The sequence below is a fragment of the Rousettus aegyptiacus genome, unplaced genomic scaffold (assembly GCF_014176215.1).
Source record: "Rousettus aegyptiacus isolate mRouAeg1 unplaced genomic scaffold, mRouAeg1.p scaffold_m13_p_7, whole genome shotgun sequence".
In the NCBI taxonomy this organism is placed as follows: domain Eukaryota; kingdom Metazoa; phylum Chordata; class Mammalia; order Chiroptera; family Pteropodidae; genus Rousettus; species Rousettus aegyptiacus.
In genome coordinates, this window is record NW_023416310.1 from 10,422,604 (window position 1) to 10,440,516 (window position 17,913).

The following is a 17,913-nucleotide window of genomic DNA, read 5'->3' on the forward strand; positions in this document are numbered from 1 at the left end:
ATAAAGTAGGATGGCAGAGTTTTAAATTTTGTAAGCAAATTAACTGTTCGCCACATTGCTGCAACAGGGCCTGGATGCGACCTATCTGGGATCCTGACATTTGATAGGAAGATGCCCCATAAGACTCTGTCTGATTCTAAGGTCCATGGTCCTGTCTTTTCAACATGGCACAGAGAACACTGCCAGTCAGAAGCGCAGGTGGGGAACAAAGAGGATCCTGGATCCCCCGAAGCTGCCACTTTTCTCTACTACCTTTGATAGCTTTGTCCATATGTGTGCTCTGGCGGACGTCAGCCCTTTTCACACTTACTTGGTCTATTAAACTTTGCAGCTCAGCCATAGACTATGGAAAGGCCCATGTGACAGAGGCCACTGGTTTGCTTAGCCCCAAAGCTCATATGAGAACAGTCAATCTAGAAAAAACTGCAGTCTTTTTAGGTCATGCTGATTTTTTTTTTCATGAAATAAAGGAAAGCACTATGTGTATTTCTGTAACTACAGAAGTGGTCCAAACAGTTTGGAATCTGACTTCCCCATATGGATGAACCTATACTGATACAGCGAAATAGTCTCAGAATGCTCCCTTCATTAGTGTCGAATGGCTGTTCTGACCCTCTAGAGCTCAGCTGCGAATCTGTGTCAACGACTTTGCTGGACACTCTTGAATTCTTCACAAACAATTATGAGTGAATATATTCTGATCCTGAACAAAGGGGGAATTCACTCATAATGGAGGAAAATTAAATGCCTTTCAAATGTAGTGGATAAAACATCTTCAGGTAAAAGTACCAGAATCCCCAGTGACTTTTAGATTCTTTCTGATCGGGTTGGCCTTCACATGCTGACCTCGTGTTTAATAACATAAAAATGCCCCATTGTTTCTTCTGCAGTTATTAATCTCCTTACAATGCTTAAAATATTTCCCTTCAAAGTGTAAATTAGGGTCTAAATCACGCTAAGTAAAATCTTTCATTAGCTTTGCAAGTTTCTGGAAAATTTTTCTGGTTCCTTTTTATACCTTTTCAAGAAGAGGTTTTCTGGGATGGAGAAGCCTGGCAAGCTTATTTTCCTCAGTTTCAACTCTTTTCGGCCCCACAGGTAATCTTGCAAAATCCGGGCATAAGGAAGACTCATAGATGCCTTCTGAAGCCATGTGTTTGTGGCCTACAAAATAATAGAATTTTTCAGAGTAATGGGCATGGATGGGCCTCAAAGTGCAATTAACATTAGGTGATAATCTGTATTTTACAAATCAATGACTAAGCAAGGTGATGCACTAAAAGTTAAAAATAAAGCACAGAAAATTAGAAATTATGAATTTAGGTTGTGAGTCATTGATTGCTTCCTATATTTTATTAAAGAAATATGTAATACAGTCCAACTCTTATCCGGTGTCCTGACACTTCCTTTCATGTATGAGCCACAGCAAACTCTTTTGCTTGGTGGCATTCATCTGGTACTTGTCACACACGACCTTGAATAGCTGGGTAACCACACATGAATGTTTCTTTTCTTCCCAGGAATTCCCTGGAGGTAGGAAGCATGCCTTATCCATCTTTGGATCCCCTCCTTCACCTAATTCAGGGTGAGTATTTAATTAGCACTTATAACCATGTATTTATTGACTGACTAATTTGTACTTACAACTATTAAATTGGAACCCATGTGCCGGAAAGTCACGTTTGCTTGAGGAACTCTGTGATCCAAGATACTATTGCCAAACGCATACAAGGTTTTAGGATAATTCGAGAGAGCCGTGGGGAAATTGGAAATAATTTTTTTGGTATCCACATTGGTGCCTGCGTTCCATTCAAATTCAATCTTGTCTTCATCTGAAAACACATATACGAAATAATGGTCAGCAGTGCCAAGTCACCCCTAACCAATGGCTCTAAACACTGCACTCAAGTACGGAGAGCTCTCGGAAGCACTCGTGTTGGGAAGATGTACACACCATAACGCCATGCCACTTTCTTGGAAATTGCTGAGCCGTAAGCTGTAGCCGATGAGTCCATCTGGAGGAGCAGTTTTGTGGGAGACCACTGGGCGAGGATCTCACTTCTGGCTTCTGCTTGCAAACGAGGTATGGAAATAACACCTTTGATTCTGCCTTCTTCCTTCCCGTAACCACTATTGAAAAGAAAATCGGTTGGCATCAATGACTTTGTCCATTCCAAGGAAATACACAGGATCGAACAGTTAGAAGTTCACCTCGTTGTGATGAAAACAAGATACATGAATGGCTTGGACAAATGACCAGAGATTAAGCTCATTAACGTGTACAGCCAACTTCAGCACAAATTCATGATTTTCCAAAGAGGTGTGGGAGAAAGAAAAGGTTTTCAAAAACTGTTTGAATGCTGCTCTACCATTTATTAGCTCTATGGCCTTGGCCAAACTGTTGAACTCCTCTGAGCTACCATATTCTTACCTATAGAGCAGGGAAGCTTGTGTCTACTTTGCAGTTTATGATGAGGAATGAGACAATTTCTTTAAAGCACCCAGCACAGTACCTGACGAACAGTAAGTGCCCAGTCAATGGCAGGAAGATCCAACCAGACATGCCCAGAGGGCCAGAATGTCCAGGGCTCTGTCTGACTTCCAGACCGTTGACCAGGAATGGCCCATGGTCTGGTCAGCTCTGAGGCTAGGAAGGAAGGCCAGCAGCTCAAGTCAGATCACCTTGAGCCTTCCTTACCTTATGTGGCCGGTGAGGGTGACCTCAGTGATTTTCTTGTTCTGAATGTCCAGGGTGAGTTTGTATGACTTTTCTTCCTTAGCAGATTCATCACTGACTCTGAGGACTGTCCCAAGGTCAACATCAAAATCTGGAATTTGCATGTCACTGGACAAAGTCATACTCTGCCGATTATATCTGAATGTCATAGTAGCTTCGCTGTCTCTCACACCTGAAAGAGTGGAAAGAGTGTACAAGATAATCAAAACGCGCATTCAGAACCTAGCTTTGGTAGGAAAGAGAGAGAAAGGCAGAGAAATCCTAAGTACTCAATGTGCTTACATGACAGTGCAGGATTTTACCTTAAATTTTTAACTGTGGTGCTCATACATTTGTTCAATCCACAAATATTTATTCATTGCCTATCATGTGTTAGGCACTGCTCTTGGCATTGGGGAGCCCCAGACCTCATGGAGCTTACATTCAAGTGGGGGCGTACAGACAATACGCAAGTAAATTATTCATGTCAGATGGTTATACATGTCAGGAAGAAAAGTACAACCGGATAAGACGATAAACGTTAGAAGGGGATAGAAGAGGTGACATTTCATGCGTGGCGGTCAGAGAAGTTCTCTTGGATGAGGAGGTTGTGGGCGAGACTTGGAAGAGAAGGCCTGAGCCACGCTCTGTTCTGGGGTCGGGACTGCCTCCCAGGCAGAGGGATCCGCAATGCAAAGGCCTTGCTGTGGAGAGCGTTCGGTGTGTCCACGGCACAGCGAGGGCGCGAGGTCCTTCTGTGCAGGCAGGCGTGACATCCGTGTATGACTCCCCACAGATGGCACCTTTCCTGGTTCCCTGCCACCCCTTCCTGACCTTCCCCAGTCGCCAGTTCCTCCTTTCTTTGTTATAAGATTCCCACATTCCCTCCAATTCACAGGCTTACCCATTTTGTGTCTCTTGTAAAACTCTTAAGTGAAAATTTTTTTCAGCACGCACCCCACCTTCTCCATTCGGTGGTGTTTTTCTTGTTTAATTTGGTGACATACTGTTCCTACATAAATCATCTTCCAAAGTGAATCTTTCTAAGTTTGTCCCCTCCCCTAACACCTGCTTCTCCAATGGCCTTTTCCATCCCATGTAAATGGCGTTTCATTCTTCCGTTGCCTAGGCCGAAACGCGGGGCTCCCATTTCCCCTTGCACAGCACCCACCGCGTCAGCGCGATCGTCAGAATATGGCCAGAATCTGACCACGTCTCACCTCCTCAGCCTCCACTCTAATCCAAAGCACCACCATCTCTGGCCTAGGTTTTTACCAAAGCTTACACACTCATTTCTTTGCCTTCGTGCCCCTCAAGTCTTTCCTCAACATGATCATAAATCCAATTGTGAAAGCTCTCCGGTGGCGTCTTATTTCACTTAGCAAAAGCCGAAGTCCTCACCAGAGCTTGCAGGACTGTTCTTCTGGCTCCACCCCCTATCTTTCTGCCGTCACCTTCTACCGCTTACCTCCCCGATACCTCTGCTTCGGCTACGCTGGCTTCCTTTGTTTTCCTCAAACCTGGCAGCCATGCACCCGCCTCAGGGCCTTTGCACCTGCTGGCCCCCCGGCCCGTAACTGTAACGCTCTTTCTGTATGGCTCATCCCCTTACCATCTTCATGTACCTCTTTTATGCTCCCTTTACCAGTGAGACTTGACTTTATCATTCCTAACAGCACCGCCTTCCCTTCCCCTCCCTCCTCCCTCCACTCCCGACATTCTCCGGACCCCTCTGTGTTCTATTGTTCTCTTGAGCATGCTTCTAAATATTTTCTTGTTTGGTTACTTGCTGTAAACTCCATGAGAGCAGAGACTGTCTCCACTGTTTTCTGTCCTAGCCTAAGCTCTTATGAAAAGCCCGATACTTATCAGGTACTCAGTACAAATTTATTAAATATATTAAATTAAATATGTTCTCTTTTTGCGTCCTGGACCTGATGCTGAGGGCAGAGGTGGAAGAGTCCTTTTCTGGATACTTGCCTTCTGCGTGAGTCACAAACTTCAGCACGTCTACGAAGGCTTCTCCCTCTCTCTGGAGTTCGTAGGTCGCGCTGGCGGAATACTGCTCTACTTCTCCTGTCGGCTTCAGTTCCAGTTCGAATCTAAAGACGTTACGGTGCACACAGTGTATGATGCTAGAACATCCCATGATGCTTAGAACATCCCCAACACACCTCAGCCTCAATAGCAACAAAACATGGTGCTTCTTTCCCCATTGTCTCCTGTCCCTAACTAGTGATGATCTCTCTGATCACTTTCAGTCCTTCCAAGAGCTCAAGGCAAGGGCAGAGCCTGGGGTGCCCAGAGGTGTTGGACAAGCAGAGTGGGAACTGATGGCTGTGTCTGGAAGGTTGCGAATAAGAAGTAGAAGTTGGGGGAGTTGAAGACAAGGAGCTGTCAAGCATGGTGAGAGCTGGGAACACATCAGTGGGTTCTAGGAAAGGCCATGTGTCTGGAGACTCAGAAACGTGGACACTGAATTAGGGGCCAATTAGAATCTGTGCTGTGATTCCCTCAGCTAATGCATAAGAGAGAAAGAGGGGGCATCATCTATGAAGAGATATTTTTAAAGGAGTGATTCTCAGGGGCAGTGGGTGCAGTTTACTTGGGGGCGTGTGATGGAATCACCCTGCTTGTCCACTTTTTGAGCTAAGACCTCCCTTGTTGGTCATGACTCCTCACAGTCTAACACTGCCCCTCCCTCCCACCTGTGGAGGAACCCAGTTCCAGACTCAAAGTTTAGCCAGGAATACGTGTACCCTTTAGATGTGTTGGGCAGAAGATGACTATTTTAAATAATTAAAGAGTAGTGCAAACCCCTAATGCTGGTGACATGGGCCTACAACCCAGCATTTTCTCTTTGCCCTGCCAGGTAGCCATAATGTAGAAGGTGAGCAGATGCTGGGCTGGACACTGAGTGTGTCTGACCTGGTGTCTCTGGCCAGTAGGTGGTAGGAGGAGGTGCCTGTGGAACTGGCGTTGGAGTAAGCACCCATGCAGTAGCTCAGGCCGGTAAAGAAAGGCTTGCACATAGACCAGGACTTCCTGTTCTCAGGTGGAGATGAGATCGCTTCCGTTTTGGTGGTAGAGACCAGATGCAATGTGTTACTAGTGGAGAATGACAAAACCTGAGTTAACTTCAAGTCACGAATCAAAATGAATGTCACTGATGCTCGCAGTGCAAATACCCCCTTATCCTGCTCTCTACCTCCCCTCTGTCCTCAAATTCTTTCATTTACTTGGGAACAAATCATAGTAAGAAAAACATTAACAAGGCTAGCAATCACAGTGACTCTGTGTTTTCGACACTGCCCTAAGTTCTTCACAGTTTTTACCTGTAATCCCCACATCAGTAGGCATTAGGAGTCTCCTTTTTCACAGGAAACAGAGGCTCAGAGATGTTAAATAACAATCCCTGGGACCTGACCTCAGGTGTGGCCCTCCCTTCCTATGATCTGGGGTAAGAAGTACTCTGTCTCTCTTTCATCTGAAATCTCTTAGCCTCTACTGGCTCCTTTCCACCAGTATTAAACACACTCAATTCTCTCCTCCCATTGTACACACACAAACACACATACACACACGCATGTACACAATACACACACACACGCACACGAATGCACACACGCACACAATACATACAACATCCTTCCCTTTCTACCCTCCTCAGGTCTTTCCTACAATCGAGACATTGTCTTTGTGGTCTCCACTTTGGACACCCTTCTCTCTGAACTGCGATCTGATTGCCTCCCCACTGTGCTTCTGGGACTTCTTTCATGAGCATCTCCAATCACCTCTCACTCTTAATTCCCACGGACATTTTTCAGCTTCATCTTCCTTGATCTCTTGGATGCATTCAGTAGAGTTGGTCACTAATGGCTGGATGAAGACTTAGAGTTCGTAACCTCTGAAAAGATTACGGTACCTTCCTCCCAAGTGTGTACTTAAAAAATTAGTACGTGTGAGAAAGTTCAATAGCGCCCTGATTTCATCCAAGGATGCTTTCTTTGTTATAATGTGTTCTTTCCTCAGTATTGTTTCTTCATTTTAAGAGTGCCCTAAGACCAAGCTGTGCTGGGGCGGCTGGAGCCCTCAGAGCCAGCTTTGGCCTGCCTATGGGGCAGTCCACCCCTGTGGCCACTCCCGAGCTTCTATGCCCGTCATGGCCTTGGTTCCCCTCTGCCTCTCTGGCCGCCCCTCACTCTTTGCTGCTCGTTCCTTTCCCCCTTCACATCTTTACATTCTCCACCTTCCTGTCCTATGCCCTCGTGTCTTATTCTACCCCAATCACTGCTGGACTTCCATGACCTCTATATGCCAGTGACTCCCAAACCTGTATTTGCAGCTTAGAGTTTTTGACCGAGCTCAGACCCAGTGGTCCAGTTGCCAGCTGGAAATTCTAATTGGTTGTCTCGCAGGTCTCCTAATGCAGTATGCTCTAATTTTATCACTTTCCTCTACGTCAGCTGCTCTCCCTCTCTGGTCTCTTTTTCAAAGAAGGGCACCCCCACTTCCCTTTCTGCTTTCTTTTGCCTCAACCCCCTATCCGGTCAGTCACTAAGTACTCAGGTTTCTATCCCCTAAGAATATCTAGAGTTGGCTCACCACTCTCTACACCCCAGCCCTCACCGGAGGCAGGCTACTGTCCCCGCTCACCCATGTGTGAATGTGACAGACTCCTAACTGGTCAGCCTTTCTCTGGTCGTGTCTCCTGCCCACCCACTTTCCACTCTGGATTCAGAGTATTTCTTCTAAAACGCCAACGCTTATTTTATCGATGCTCCCATTTGAAACTCCTCTGCCTTCAGAAGAGCCCCGACTCCTTCAGATGGTTCCCAGCGACGACCCTGGCCAGCCTCTCACCTGACCTCACAGTGCATTCCCTGCGCAACTTATCACACTGAATTTCTTGCAGTTCCCGAATCATATTGCTCTTCCTTCAGGCCACTGTACATGCTTTTCTGTTTGCCCGGGAACACCATTCCTTTCTCTTTTGTTGGATAACTCTGACACTGCCTTTGGATATGAGCTCAAGTATGACTTTCTTCAGAAAGCTTTCCCGAACTACATGGCTACATGGTAGAGAATTTCATGGTCCTCTAACGCTTCCTCTAACTGAAGCCCCACTTTATCGTTACTACTTGCTTCATTGTCTGTCCTTCCGGTATGCTGTGTGCGGTATCCCAGGAGTTCAGGGATCTTGTCTCTCATTCGACATGCTTAGTACATATTAGGCAATTAAATACTGTTTTTGAATTAACAAATTAATGTGCCCCAAATATGGAAACTAAGGTAAATCTGTGTTTGAGAATATCATGGAAAATGAAGTTCTCGATATAAGGCTGTAATCCTATACTCTGGAAATTAGGATTTTCACCCTTTATCTACTGAGCTAGCTACCACAGATCAGTAATCATCATTTGCCAAGGATGATTCCTCTAGAGCCAGTGTTTTGCATTCTCAAAACAAACAAACAAACGACAAAAAATACAACTTAATAACAACTACTTAATAAGTAGGTCTTGATTCTCCATGTAAAACATGTAAAGTTGAAAGAAAATTGTAATTATTTAGTGAGTCTAGGCTCAGTTAAAAATACATAATCCAGGAATTCCTCTCCCTCCGTCACCCAAGATCCACTGAGGTCAGAACTGTCTCAATGAGCTATCTAATGCCTGGCCACATCCAGCAGATACAATAAACTGGTCAGATAGCACTGAAAGATTTACCTGCCGCTGAAGAGCTTGATGGGCCTGTTTGGGGCAGGAATGCTCAACTTCAGCTGCCTGGCCATTAGGGAAAGTCGTGCCTCCAGGCCTGTCTCATGGAAGAAGTTGGTGTTCATTTGGACCCCGCTCCTAGCAAAGTCTGGAATGACGACGCTCATGTGTGTCACAAACTCCACAGACACAGAGGGCTTTGCCACCAGTTCCGCCTGCGTCTGTAAGTCATAAGATGACCCATTCAGCTTTGTTAAACACCTTGGTTCCCTGCGGTCAGATTGACCCCCCTTCCCATCCCTGGGCAAACACCTCCGGAGAGCTCACACCGCAGAAAATTACAGTGGTTTGTCTGGAGGAAGAAGAGCTCAGCTCTCAGTTTTCCAGGGCTAGAAGACACTGATACCCAGCACTAGGAAGTGCCCAAATTAACTGTAAGCACAAGAAAAAAGATGATAGAAATCCTTCTGTGGTCAAAGAATAGCTGAGTTCTCACGTGTCCGCCATGCCCCAGTGGAGTGAGCAAGGTGGCACGCCCCATGGAACCCCTAAGTTTTTCATCAAGCCTAATGAGCTGACTACATTGACAAGGCACTTCGTCTTGAACCGGAAACACATTTGCAGATTGCAGAAGAAACCCACCCCGGAGGAAAACAACCACCCAAGGAATCAAAGGCGAAGAGAGTCTTACTTTGGCTACTTCCAGTTTCACTCCAGCGTGGATTCCAGGAGCGATGACTCCAGTGGAGGACATTTGCAGTTGTAACCCAAGTCCAGTGGGGAGTTCAAAGGCATTGTCCATAAAGATGTAGTGGAGAAACAAGTCATTCTTTGAACCTTTCTTTAAGGCTTCTCCAATCTGTAGATCAGACAGGGGAGAATAACTAAAAGTAAGCCTCACGGAAGTGGGGTTTGTGCAGTACACCCTCCCCCACATCAGACAATAGCTACTATCCTTCCTCATCCAGAAAGGAAGGGTCTAGCATATTTTGATGAGCTGAAGGGTTTGATAGGTAAAGATGAATGATTATTACTTTCAACAAATTGGGATATAAAACATTGCCCCGGGCAGGTATCATACATTTTCAACTGGTGATTCAGAAAATATTTGAGAATATTGCTGGGCCTTAAAGCTTTAAAACTTTAAGTCTCATTGCATGGCATGGCTTAATTCTGCTGTTTTGGAGTATAAATGTAAATGAGGGTTTACCTGAAGTACACTGTATTATCGTAAAACCAATCTTTTTGAAACCAAAGAGATGTTGAGATGATATACCTATTATTATGCATTGGTTTTTGTTTTTTTATGACATATCTAGAAAATAGCTTGATATCTGTTTTCTTAAAGCCAACATTATTATTTATTAAATCCTAGGAAGTATATTTTGATATTTTTCCTTCTTAATAATAATAATTAACTATAGTTCATATTTAGATAGTTTACAGTTTACCCAATATGTACTTTCATAATCATTGCATCATTTCAATAGTTATTAAAAGAAACCTGTAGCATAGGTGGAGGGGGACACACTTAATGTTGTTTTCCAGATGAAAAAATGAGTGCTCTTAAAAGATATATCTTTTAAACAGCATGAATAACTTAATTTCTAAATATTACCAATTCCTTGTGATCCAAGAATCTTCTTCATTAGAATTCAAGGCAAACCCACCTCTGCGAAGGAGGTATAAGCATTTTGGATGGTTTGCATGGCCAGGACCTTAAGGGAATCCGGGAGATCTAAGAAGTGCTCGGGCTAATCTCATCACCTGTGATGGCCTACTTACCATCTGGGGGATCCCCTGCAGAGTACGGGCACCATTCAGGAGCAGCCTCCCCAGGAGCTGCAGGTCCCGAAGGCTGACAAAGCCAAGCTCCTCTCCCAAGATGTGGAGGTAGGCTCTGGCTTCTGGGAATTCTTTGGATTTCAAATCTTTGATCAGCTTCTCAACAGTGAGCATAATTCCACTGACCATGTCCTGGGTTTTTAACAACAACAAAATGTCTGGTGAGATGCCAGCAACGCCAAACGCCCTTAGATTCCTGATGCAGGGCCTGTGTGCTGCAGTGGTGACGGACCTAAACACACTCGGGGTGGGGATACAGGAGAGACCCTGAGTCAGGCTCCCACCTCTCGCTAAAAGAAAGCTTCTCCAAATTATGATGAAAGAGACGGTGGTGCTTCCGTACTGTCCTTGACTCGAATAATGTAAGCATAATAAGGGCAGTCTCTGCCTCTGGGATGCCAGGATTCCCAAGGGGAGAAGATCCTCCATCCCCCCCACCCCCGCCCCCCTGCTTAGGTGCTCTCTCTTTTGGCTAGGGAAAAATGGTAGGGTTTTGGGGCAACATTGGCTGCCATATTAATTGGTCAAAAGCTTGAACAGCACCTAATCCTAGACAAGTTCTTCTTAGAGATAAGAGGAAGTTCACAGACTGATGCTTAGGCATCGAGAAAGAAAAGGGTGATTGGAAGATCCAAAACAGATCAATGACCCTAAGCTTCAAGTTGGGGGTAAGAAAATTAGACGAAGGTGGTGCCAACTGTGAGCACCTACGAGTAACTTTTTGCTCTGCTTCTTACACTAAATGTTTGTCACGTGCAGGTCGCTTGGGGATCTCATTAAAATGCAAGTTCCGATTCAATAGATCCCAGGTGGGCCTAAGAACGGGCACTTCTAGCAACCTGTGATGTGATGCCAATGACTGGACCACCCTTTAGGTAGCAAAAAATTAAAGAATAAGAAGCTCCAGATTATATAATCCATTTCATACTCCTTAAGTGGAGGCTTATGCTAGCTTCGAAGTGAATTTTACTCTCGTTAGCTAGTGCACTGATGTGAGTGAGAACCAAAGAAAGAAGTTAATAATAACTTATTTTATTATGATAATGAAAATATGAATTTAAAAATTAGAATAGCATCTGCTCATGGAACAACCAGTACCAGCATTTTACATGCTTTATTTCATTGAGCCTTTAAATAACCTTGCAAGATATGGGTTATTATTAGTACTGTGGCGATGCAGAAGCAGATAGACATAATACCAAACAACATACCCAAGTGTGCACAGCTTGAAGACAGTGAGGTGAGACTTCAAACTCACACCCCAGAGTTCACACCTTTAATCAATATGCTAGAGTTCTTCTACTAAGTGTTTTCTGGGCACAGTGAATCTCCAGGAGGCCCATAACTGCAGAGGATACTGGCTCTTACTCCCATGGGAATGGTTAATCAAAGCCATATTTGTCACTTGAGTAAGATAGTTCCTTGGTGACTTTCAGGCTGAGATAAGAATGTTTCTGCATTGATACCCAAAGCTTTCTTTGAGAGGCTACTTAACTAAAACATACCTGCTCACGTTTATCATGTTTGGTGTAGCCAAAGTGGTCCACCAAGACCTTGGAGACATGATCAGGAACTTGACCATCAACCCAGTACAAAGCCTTGTTGACACTGTCTGGGAAAAATCCTTGCTTCCCGAAAAAAGCTTCCAATGTTGGCTCAAACCCTTTTCCTTCCAAACCAAGCTGAGAAAGAAAATTAGGCAAGAAAATGCTATAAGGTTCTTTGTTGTATGTCAGCTCACATTCTCTTAATGTCTATTTAATTAAACAAGTATTTGATGAATACTACAAGGCAGGAACTGAACTTAGCACTCCACAGGAGCCGTCTTATTTCAATCTCACTAGAATCTTCAAAGACAGAACTTATTATTTGCCTTTTTCCAGAAGAGGCAGCTATGGTTTACAGAGGATAAATAATTAAACCAAAGATTGAGAGTTGAGAGTGGATTTGGAGTTTGAGCTGAATCTGTCTGACTTCCTTTGATTTTGGGTCTCAGGGTTTCTCTGAGACATCTGCATTTCCATTCATATTAAGAAGTCATGTTTCAGATGGCTCCTGGCAGGGAGGCAAGGGAGGCAGGAAGAGGCAGGCCTCCAAGAGATGGCACGGAACTGTCTGATGATTCTTGTCCCAGCCTGGCTGGCTCGTGGCTCCCTTGGCTTTCTACGATGGGCTAGAAAACATAAGACTCTTCTTCAGTCACACATACCTCAAAGAGGTCAGCTGAAGCAAATCCAAAGACTGTGAGGGTCGTTTTCAGCATGCTTTCTTTAGGAAGGTAATTATTTGGATCAAATATAAGATTGCCTTCAATTTTGGCTGAGACTGGGTCGAGTGGTGGCAGAGAAAGAGATTTGGAGAAATGATAGTTCCGGGAGAATTTTTTGAAGTCCATGACAGTTGGAAGTTGGGAATTTTTCAGAGCTTCTTTCACTAACGTTTTCAAACTGGATGAAAAGAAAGAGTATATTTTGAGCCAACGTATCTTATGTTATGCATTGCCTCTCTCACCTCAAGTGAATATGGGGTTCCAATTGCTATCGAACTCATGGGTTTGCCCCAGGAGTTTGGCTCAGGTCTGCTTTACTTTTGCCCGGGTGTTTGTTCCAGAACAAAGAACACTCTATAAAGGGCAGAGAGTGGCCAAATCCGAACTGAGGTTTGGACTTTCAGCCCTTTCTAGCAGATGGGGAAAAATTACTCTGACTTACTTCTGGACATACAGTTCTTCTGAGTTTAAGATGTTGGCGATGTGGGAAGCCACAAAGTTCTTCACTTGCTCATTCTGTTCCAACGGGAGAAGTTGGGTGATTTTGCTAACATCTGACTGGGAAGGGTCCCTCATCAGCATGAGATAGGCTGCCAGTCGCTTGTCCCCTGGAGAGGCGTCATCAAGGAAAGTCTGAAGAAGGACTTCCCGGACCTGGAAGCAAAAGAAGAAAGTGTTATCACTGTCCTTTGTTTGGCACACAGAACAAGGCTGGCAAACGCTGGCAAACACTGGCATGATCTGCAAGCAGTGTGTTATGTGCAAGCCGAATTTCTCTCTAATAACTCTTCAAACACTGGTGCTGAATCTTCTTGCCAGTCTTCCCCAGAGCAACCAGCTCAAAGGAGGGTTCTTAGAAGACTCCTATCACATGCATGTCAAATTCAGTTTCATTAAAATACACGGCATTACAGTCAAGTTAAGACTTGTTGGAGACCTGCCACTAACTGAAAATAAAGTTGTTTTAACATAAATTAGTTCAGTATGAGGGGAAAGGAGGGGAAAGATAGTGAGGTTGTGTCCGAAGATACCGAGTCATTGCCAGCTCGGTCAGGGGCCAGTTGGCTATCCTAGTTTGGGGAGATTCGGGAAAATCGGGCATGTTTTCCCAAAACAGTGAGAGTGTGGTGGTCGATCTGGTAGGAGGCGGCATGTTGTGAAAATCTCAGTTGCATGCCGGAGTAGCAGCAAGGTCAAATATTTCTCTCATGTCCATATACTGTTAGGCAGTCAAGTCAGTAGGACTGTCGAAATTTGCAGTTAGAAAGCAGTAGAATAAGATCCTTGGAATGATAAGATTTAGAATCTCATTCCAAATCCCTGTCAAACTGAATAATTTTCACCTTCAGACCTCCTCTGCAAACCTTACCTCATCTTGAATTTCCATTTTCCGCAAGGCTTGGATGGCAGCCTTCTGAATCAGCAGTGATGGCTTTGTACTTCTGATACATTTTAGGACTGATGACGTGAGTCTCGGGGTCAGCTGCTCCATGGTTCTGCCAATATTTCCAATGACCTGCGTCAGAAAGCAACGAGAGGGAATCAGGGTGCAGAAGGAGAAGGAGTGGGTACCCAGGAGAAGTGCTTCCGAAATGATGTGTGTTATACAAAAGACAGAAAGTACCCTCAGAATCAGGTAGGTGTGATCCTCGTTCCCAGTGCAGTCATCGCGAATCTGCTCCGACAGGTAATCGGCGATGTCCAGCAGGTCTTGGGTCACTGCAGGGTCTGTCCCTTGACAGCTGCAGAACGAGAATTAGGACTGCTCAGGGTGCATAGCTAGGTTTATTCTGAAATCCAAACTTGTGTTTGCCGATTTCTTATTTCAAGCCATTACTGGCTTCAAAAATAAATAAATAAATAAATGAATAAATAAGAAGCCAGTAGGAAAACAAAAGCGTAAACACAGAGTTTGATAGTGGAGGTCGGAGTACAATCTCAGTGTGGAGATGTGGGGGTCTCCCTCAGCGTCTATGAGGAGAACCAGTGTGAAACTCACTTGTTGACCACGTGACTCAGAGCATAGAAAGTGGCCCGGCTCTGCTGCTCCTTCGCTGTGTTAAAGATGTCCCGTAGCCTCTGGGCTGAGGGTCCTGGGAGCAGGGCCACCAGGTAGGTTACAACATCGATCAGAAGGGGGTTGGCTTTCTCGCTCTTCAGCCACTGGAGGATGTGGGCGTAACACTGCGGCTGTCCGCACTGCATCAGGGCTTGAAGAGTGAGGGGGCTGAGGAGGAAAGGGCAGGGAACGTTACAGAGATCACCTTCACGGCGGCCGAAACGCCCTTGGCCCCCGGTGTGCCCTCTGCCGGGAGAGCCCTCGCTACCCTTATTCAGTCCCTGAATCCAGCTCAGACTCCTAGAACCAGGGAGCCTTCCCTCCGAGCATTATCCACTGGAGGGCACCATGGAGGCAAGTCTGAAAAGGGACCCACCCCCTGGACTCTCACCCAAAGACCACTGTTGTCACTGTCCCTTGGTCGGAACCCAGAATATGCCACACGAACACTGCCATGGTCTCACTTCAACCTTCACGGCACTAAGAGCCAGTGTCTTGAAGTCACAGTGTTATTTTGTTTGCCTGAGTTCTCTCTACTAGCCTATTGGCTTCCCAAAGGTACAGAGGTCTTTTTGTCTCAAACCTTTCCAGGGTAATGGAACGAGGAATTAGAAGATACCCATCAAAACATGGGAAATATTTCCCTCCTATTTTAACACACAAATACATATCTCCCTTGGATGCAACATATACATGTGTGTGTTGCCCATGGACCACCAGGCACCTGAGCTGGTATCTCTCCATCCAGCAAACACGAACTGATCGACTAAATTGACTAACAGTCTTGATATTTCAGTGGTCCCTAAGATTCTCTGTTTGGCCAAGGTTTCGGCCAGCTACCATAGGTTTACAATTCCCGAAAGACGGAGGTGCAACTATCAACTAAATACCTGGACACCTCGACCAGCTTTGGCAAGAGGGATGAGACTGCTTCATCGCTGAGGCCTCGCAGCTCGGTGACCAGCTTGCTGAAGAGGTTAGCTCTCTTGGCATTCTGCTCAGAGACGTGTAGGTTTTGTAGCTCCTGGAGGGTCTTCATGGCAGCCTCGGCCTGCCCCGGTGGTGACGTGGCTTTGGTGCTCTCAAAGGCGAGACCCGCCTCCCTGGTACCTGGAAGGAGCAAAGTGTCAAAGAAATTCCTGCTTTACCTCTGTGTCTCAACCATATCTTGGTCTATGGGAAACTGGGAATCAGCGGGATACCAGCGAAGGGGAAAAGAAAACTCTCCTGTCCTCGATGCCTATTATGTATCTGGCTCTGCGCGAGGTATTTGACTTCAGCGTTCTCCCTGACTCATCACTATCCCTGTGGGTTAGTCGTACGCCTCATTTTAAAGACAGGGAGCTAGGACCCAGACTGGAGCAACTCACCTTGCCGAGGACCTCTCTGGGTATAAGAGGCAGAGCTGGAAGTGAATCCAGGCTTGTCCGAATCTGTTATCAGACTACCTCTTTGTGCAGAAGAACAGTGAGGAGGTGCTGCTGCGGATATGGCTACAGCTGAGGCTCACCCACCATTTCTTCCAGTCGAATCTAACAGCAGTTTGTGGGGGAGGGGAAGACCCTTTTGTGTCTTCTCCATGACCCTGCTCTGACCTATGCTAGGGAAGGGGGTAAATTCGGCATGGACGCGTGGTGCAATGGAAAGGGGCTTGACTTAGATTAGACCTAGGGGCTCATTTTGAACCACCTCTAATGTACTATGACCCCGACTAAACCTCTCTATGTGTCATTTTCCCCTCTGTAGAGTAAGTTTAAAAGCAGACATGGTCACCACTTGCCATCACAGGTTGCTGAGAACAGTGAGGTAACGCGTAAGGCAGACTTAAACACAGGACAAATGCAGGGCTAGGGTTGAGATGGAGATCGCTAAGGTCCCTTCCAGCTCTAAAGACCAGTTCGTGACCCTGGGGCTCACTCCTACTTGTCCCAGGCCTCAGGCCTTACCACGAGGTGCACGAGGTTGTCAGACCCACCAGAGGTAGACTGAGGAGGTCAGTTTCCTACTTAGAAAAACTGAGGTAGCTTTGGGAAACTTCCCCCTTTTTCGTGTCCCACTGCCATTTGGCATTTGGACATGATCACGCTTTCTCGCTAGAGTAGCCCACCGCCAGAACAGCAGAGCCCACTTCAGTCATCGGTCAGCAGGTGTTTCCCAGGGCCCAGCAAGGAGCTAAGCCTCGACGCGTGAAACATCTTGGGCGGATCCCCTGGCCCTGGCAACCCCGCGGGTATAAAGTCTTACCTTCGTCAAAGAAGCGGCTGTTCAAATTACGTGTCTCTTCAAGTTTCAAAGTCTGCGTCACCTGTGCCATCATCCCGTTCCTGGTAACAAAGGAAGCACAGCAGGTAACAAAGGATGGCAAGCACCCCAGGGCATACTAGGCTCTCCACGGGGAATGTTTCCCTGTGTCCACCTCTACCCAAATCCTGACCTTTAAACCATGGTTAACCGGTCATCCCGAGCCCCTCATGAACAGCACCCACCTCCTCCTGGTCACGCTATCTGTCCTTGCATCAAAGGACATATGCACCTTCTACCTTCTACCACTTTGGAGTGCCCACGTGGCAGGGATGAACTCTGTGCCTCGCAATTCCTTTGCCTATAGCACGATGCCGAGAATATAGCAGTTATTCAATAAACCTAAGATGACTGACCAATTTTCAAAATGGATTTGGATATACAGCTCTCCAGTCCAAATTCCAAATCTTCCACAAAGCCCTTCCAACCAGGGCAGCCTGCAATGATCCTGGCTTTTCCTGATTAATAACCCTTAAAGTCTGGGTCTCAGATATCTTGACAAATCACCTGTTAGCTTGAAAAGGGGGGCAAGTGTGGCCTCTGCTTTGTAGCTCTTCGTAGGCCCCTCACCGGCACGAGCTAGCCTGGATCAGGGCTCCCGAGAAGCATGCAGCTCAGATCCCATAAATGATGAATCAGGGGTGTAGCATGTGACCTACTTGTGGGAGAAAGGCAGGAAACGGTGTTGTTCCTTGCAGATGGCTTCTGAGACATGCTGCTTCTTGGGGTCCAGGGTGTACCGGCAGGACTGGCTGCTGCTGATCAGAGTTGACAAGGGGCGGTTCTGTGAACGAGGTGGAAAAGCATTTTGATCAGTTCCTGGGGCTTGAACCTGAGATTTCTGCCGTAGCCATTTACCTTCAAGGAAGAAGGGGAGGAGGGGAATGGGAATTCTGTAACACTAGACAAACTCCGTTAAAGAAGAGAACTTGGTATTTGACATTCAGATACAAGGATGCGACGACTTGGCATACCCAAAGCTGAGTCTAGCTATGGGATCTTC

The 17,913-nt window shown here is 45.9% G+C and overlaps 1 protein-coding gene and 1 long non-coding RNA gene across 7 annotated transcripts in view; one reads left to right on the forward strand and one right to left on the reverse strand.

Annotated features, from left to right (window-relative positions):
* LOC107510831 overlaps positions 1-17,913 on the forward strand; it is a 143,970-nt gene that overhangs the window by 123,932 nt on the left and 2,125 nt on the right. For 2 of the 6 annotated variants that reach the window (XR_004951940.1, XR_001596935.2), the window contains exons 4-6: positions 1,521-1,585; positions 14,007-14,186; positions 15,435-15,535. This is a non-coding gene — a long non-coding RNA (uncharacterized LOC107510831). Of the gene's footprint in view, positions 1-1,520; positions 1,586-14,006; positions 14,187-15,434; positions 15,536-16,706; positions 17,571-17,913 lie in introns of those variants that run through there. The other 4 variants (XR_004951939.1, XR_004951938.1, XR_004951936.1 and 1 more) reach the window with 3 other exon arrangements.
* APOB (apolipoprotein B) overlaps positions 1-17,913 on the reverse strand; it is a 38,229-nt gene that overhangs the window by 12,697 nt on the left and 7,619 nt on the right. The window contains exons 7-24 of the mRNA XM_016144749.2: positions 17,570-17,694; positions 16,854-16,933; positions 15,500-15,719; positions 14,550-14,777; positions 14,175-14,292; positions 13,920-14,066; positions 12,993-13,204; positions 12,491-12,728; positions 11,787-11,963; positions 10,222-10,413; positions 9,128-9,295; positions 8,446-8,657; positions 5,645-5,824; positions 4,697-4,818; positions 2,699-2,909; positions 1,955-2,130; positions 1,645-1,832; positions 1,019-1,164 (exon numbers count right to left, since the gene is read on the reverse strand). Of these exons, the coding sequence (XP_016000235.2) occupies positions 1,019-1,164; positions 1,645-1,832; positions 1,955-2,130; positions 2,699-2,909; positions 4,697-4,818; positions 5,645-5,824; positions 8,446-8,657; positions 9,128-9,295; positions 10,222-10,413; positions 11,787-11,963; positions 12,491-12,728; positions 12,993-13,204; positions 13,920-14,066; positions 14,175-14,292; positions 14,550-14,777; positions 15,500-15,719; positions 16,854-16,933; positions 17,570-17,694 (3,140 nt within the window). The remainder of the gene's footprint in view (positions 1-1,018; positions 1,165-1,644; positions 1,833-1,954; positions 2,131-2,698; positions 2,910-4,696; positions 4,819-5,644; positions 5,825-8,445; positions 8,658-9,127; positions 9,296-10,221; positions 10,414-11,786; positions 11,964-12,490; positions 12,729-12,992; positions 13,205-13,919; positions 14,067-14,174; positions 14,293-14,549; positions 14,778-15,499; positions 15,720-16,853; positions 16,934-17,569; positions 17,695-17,913) is intronic.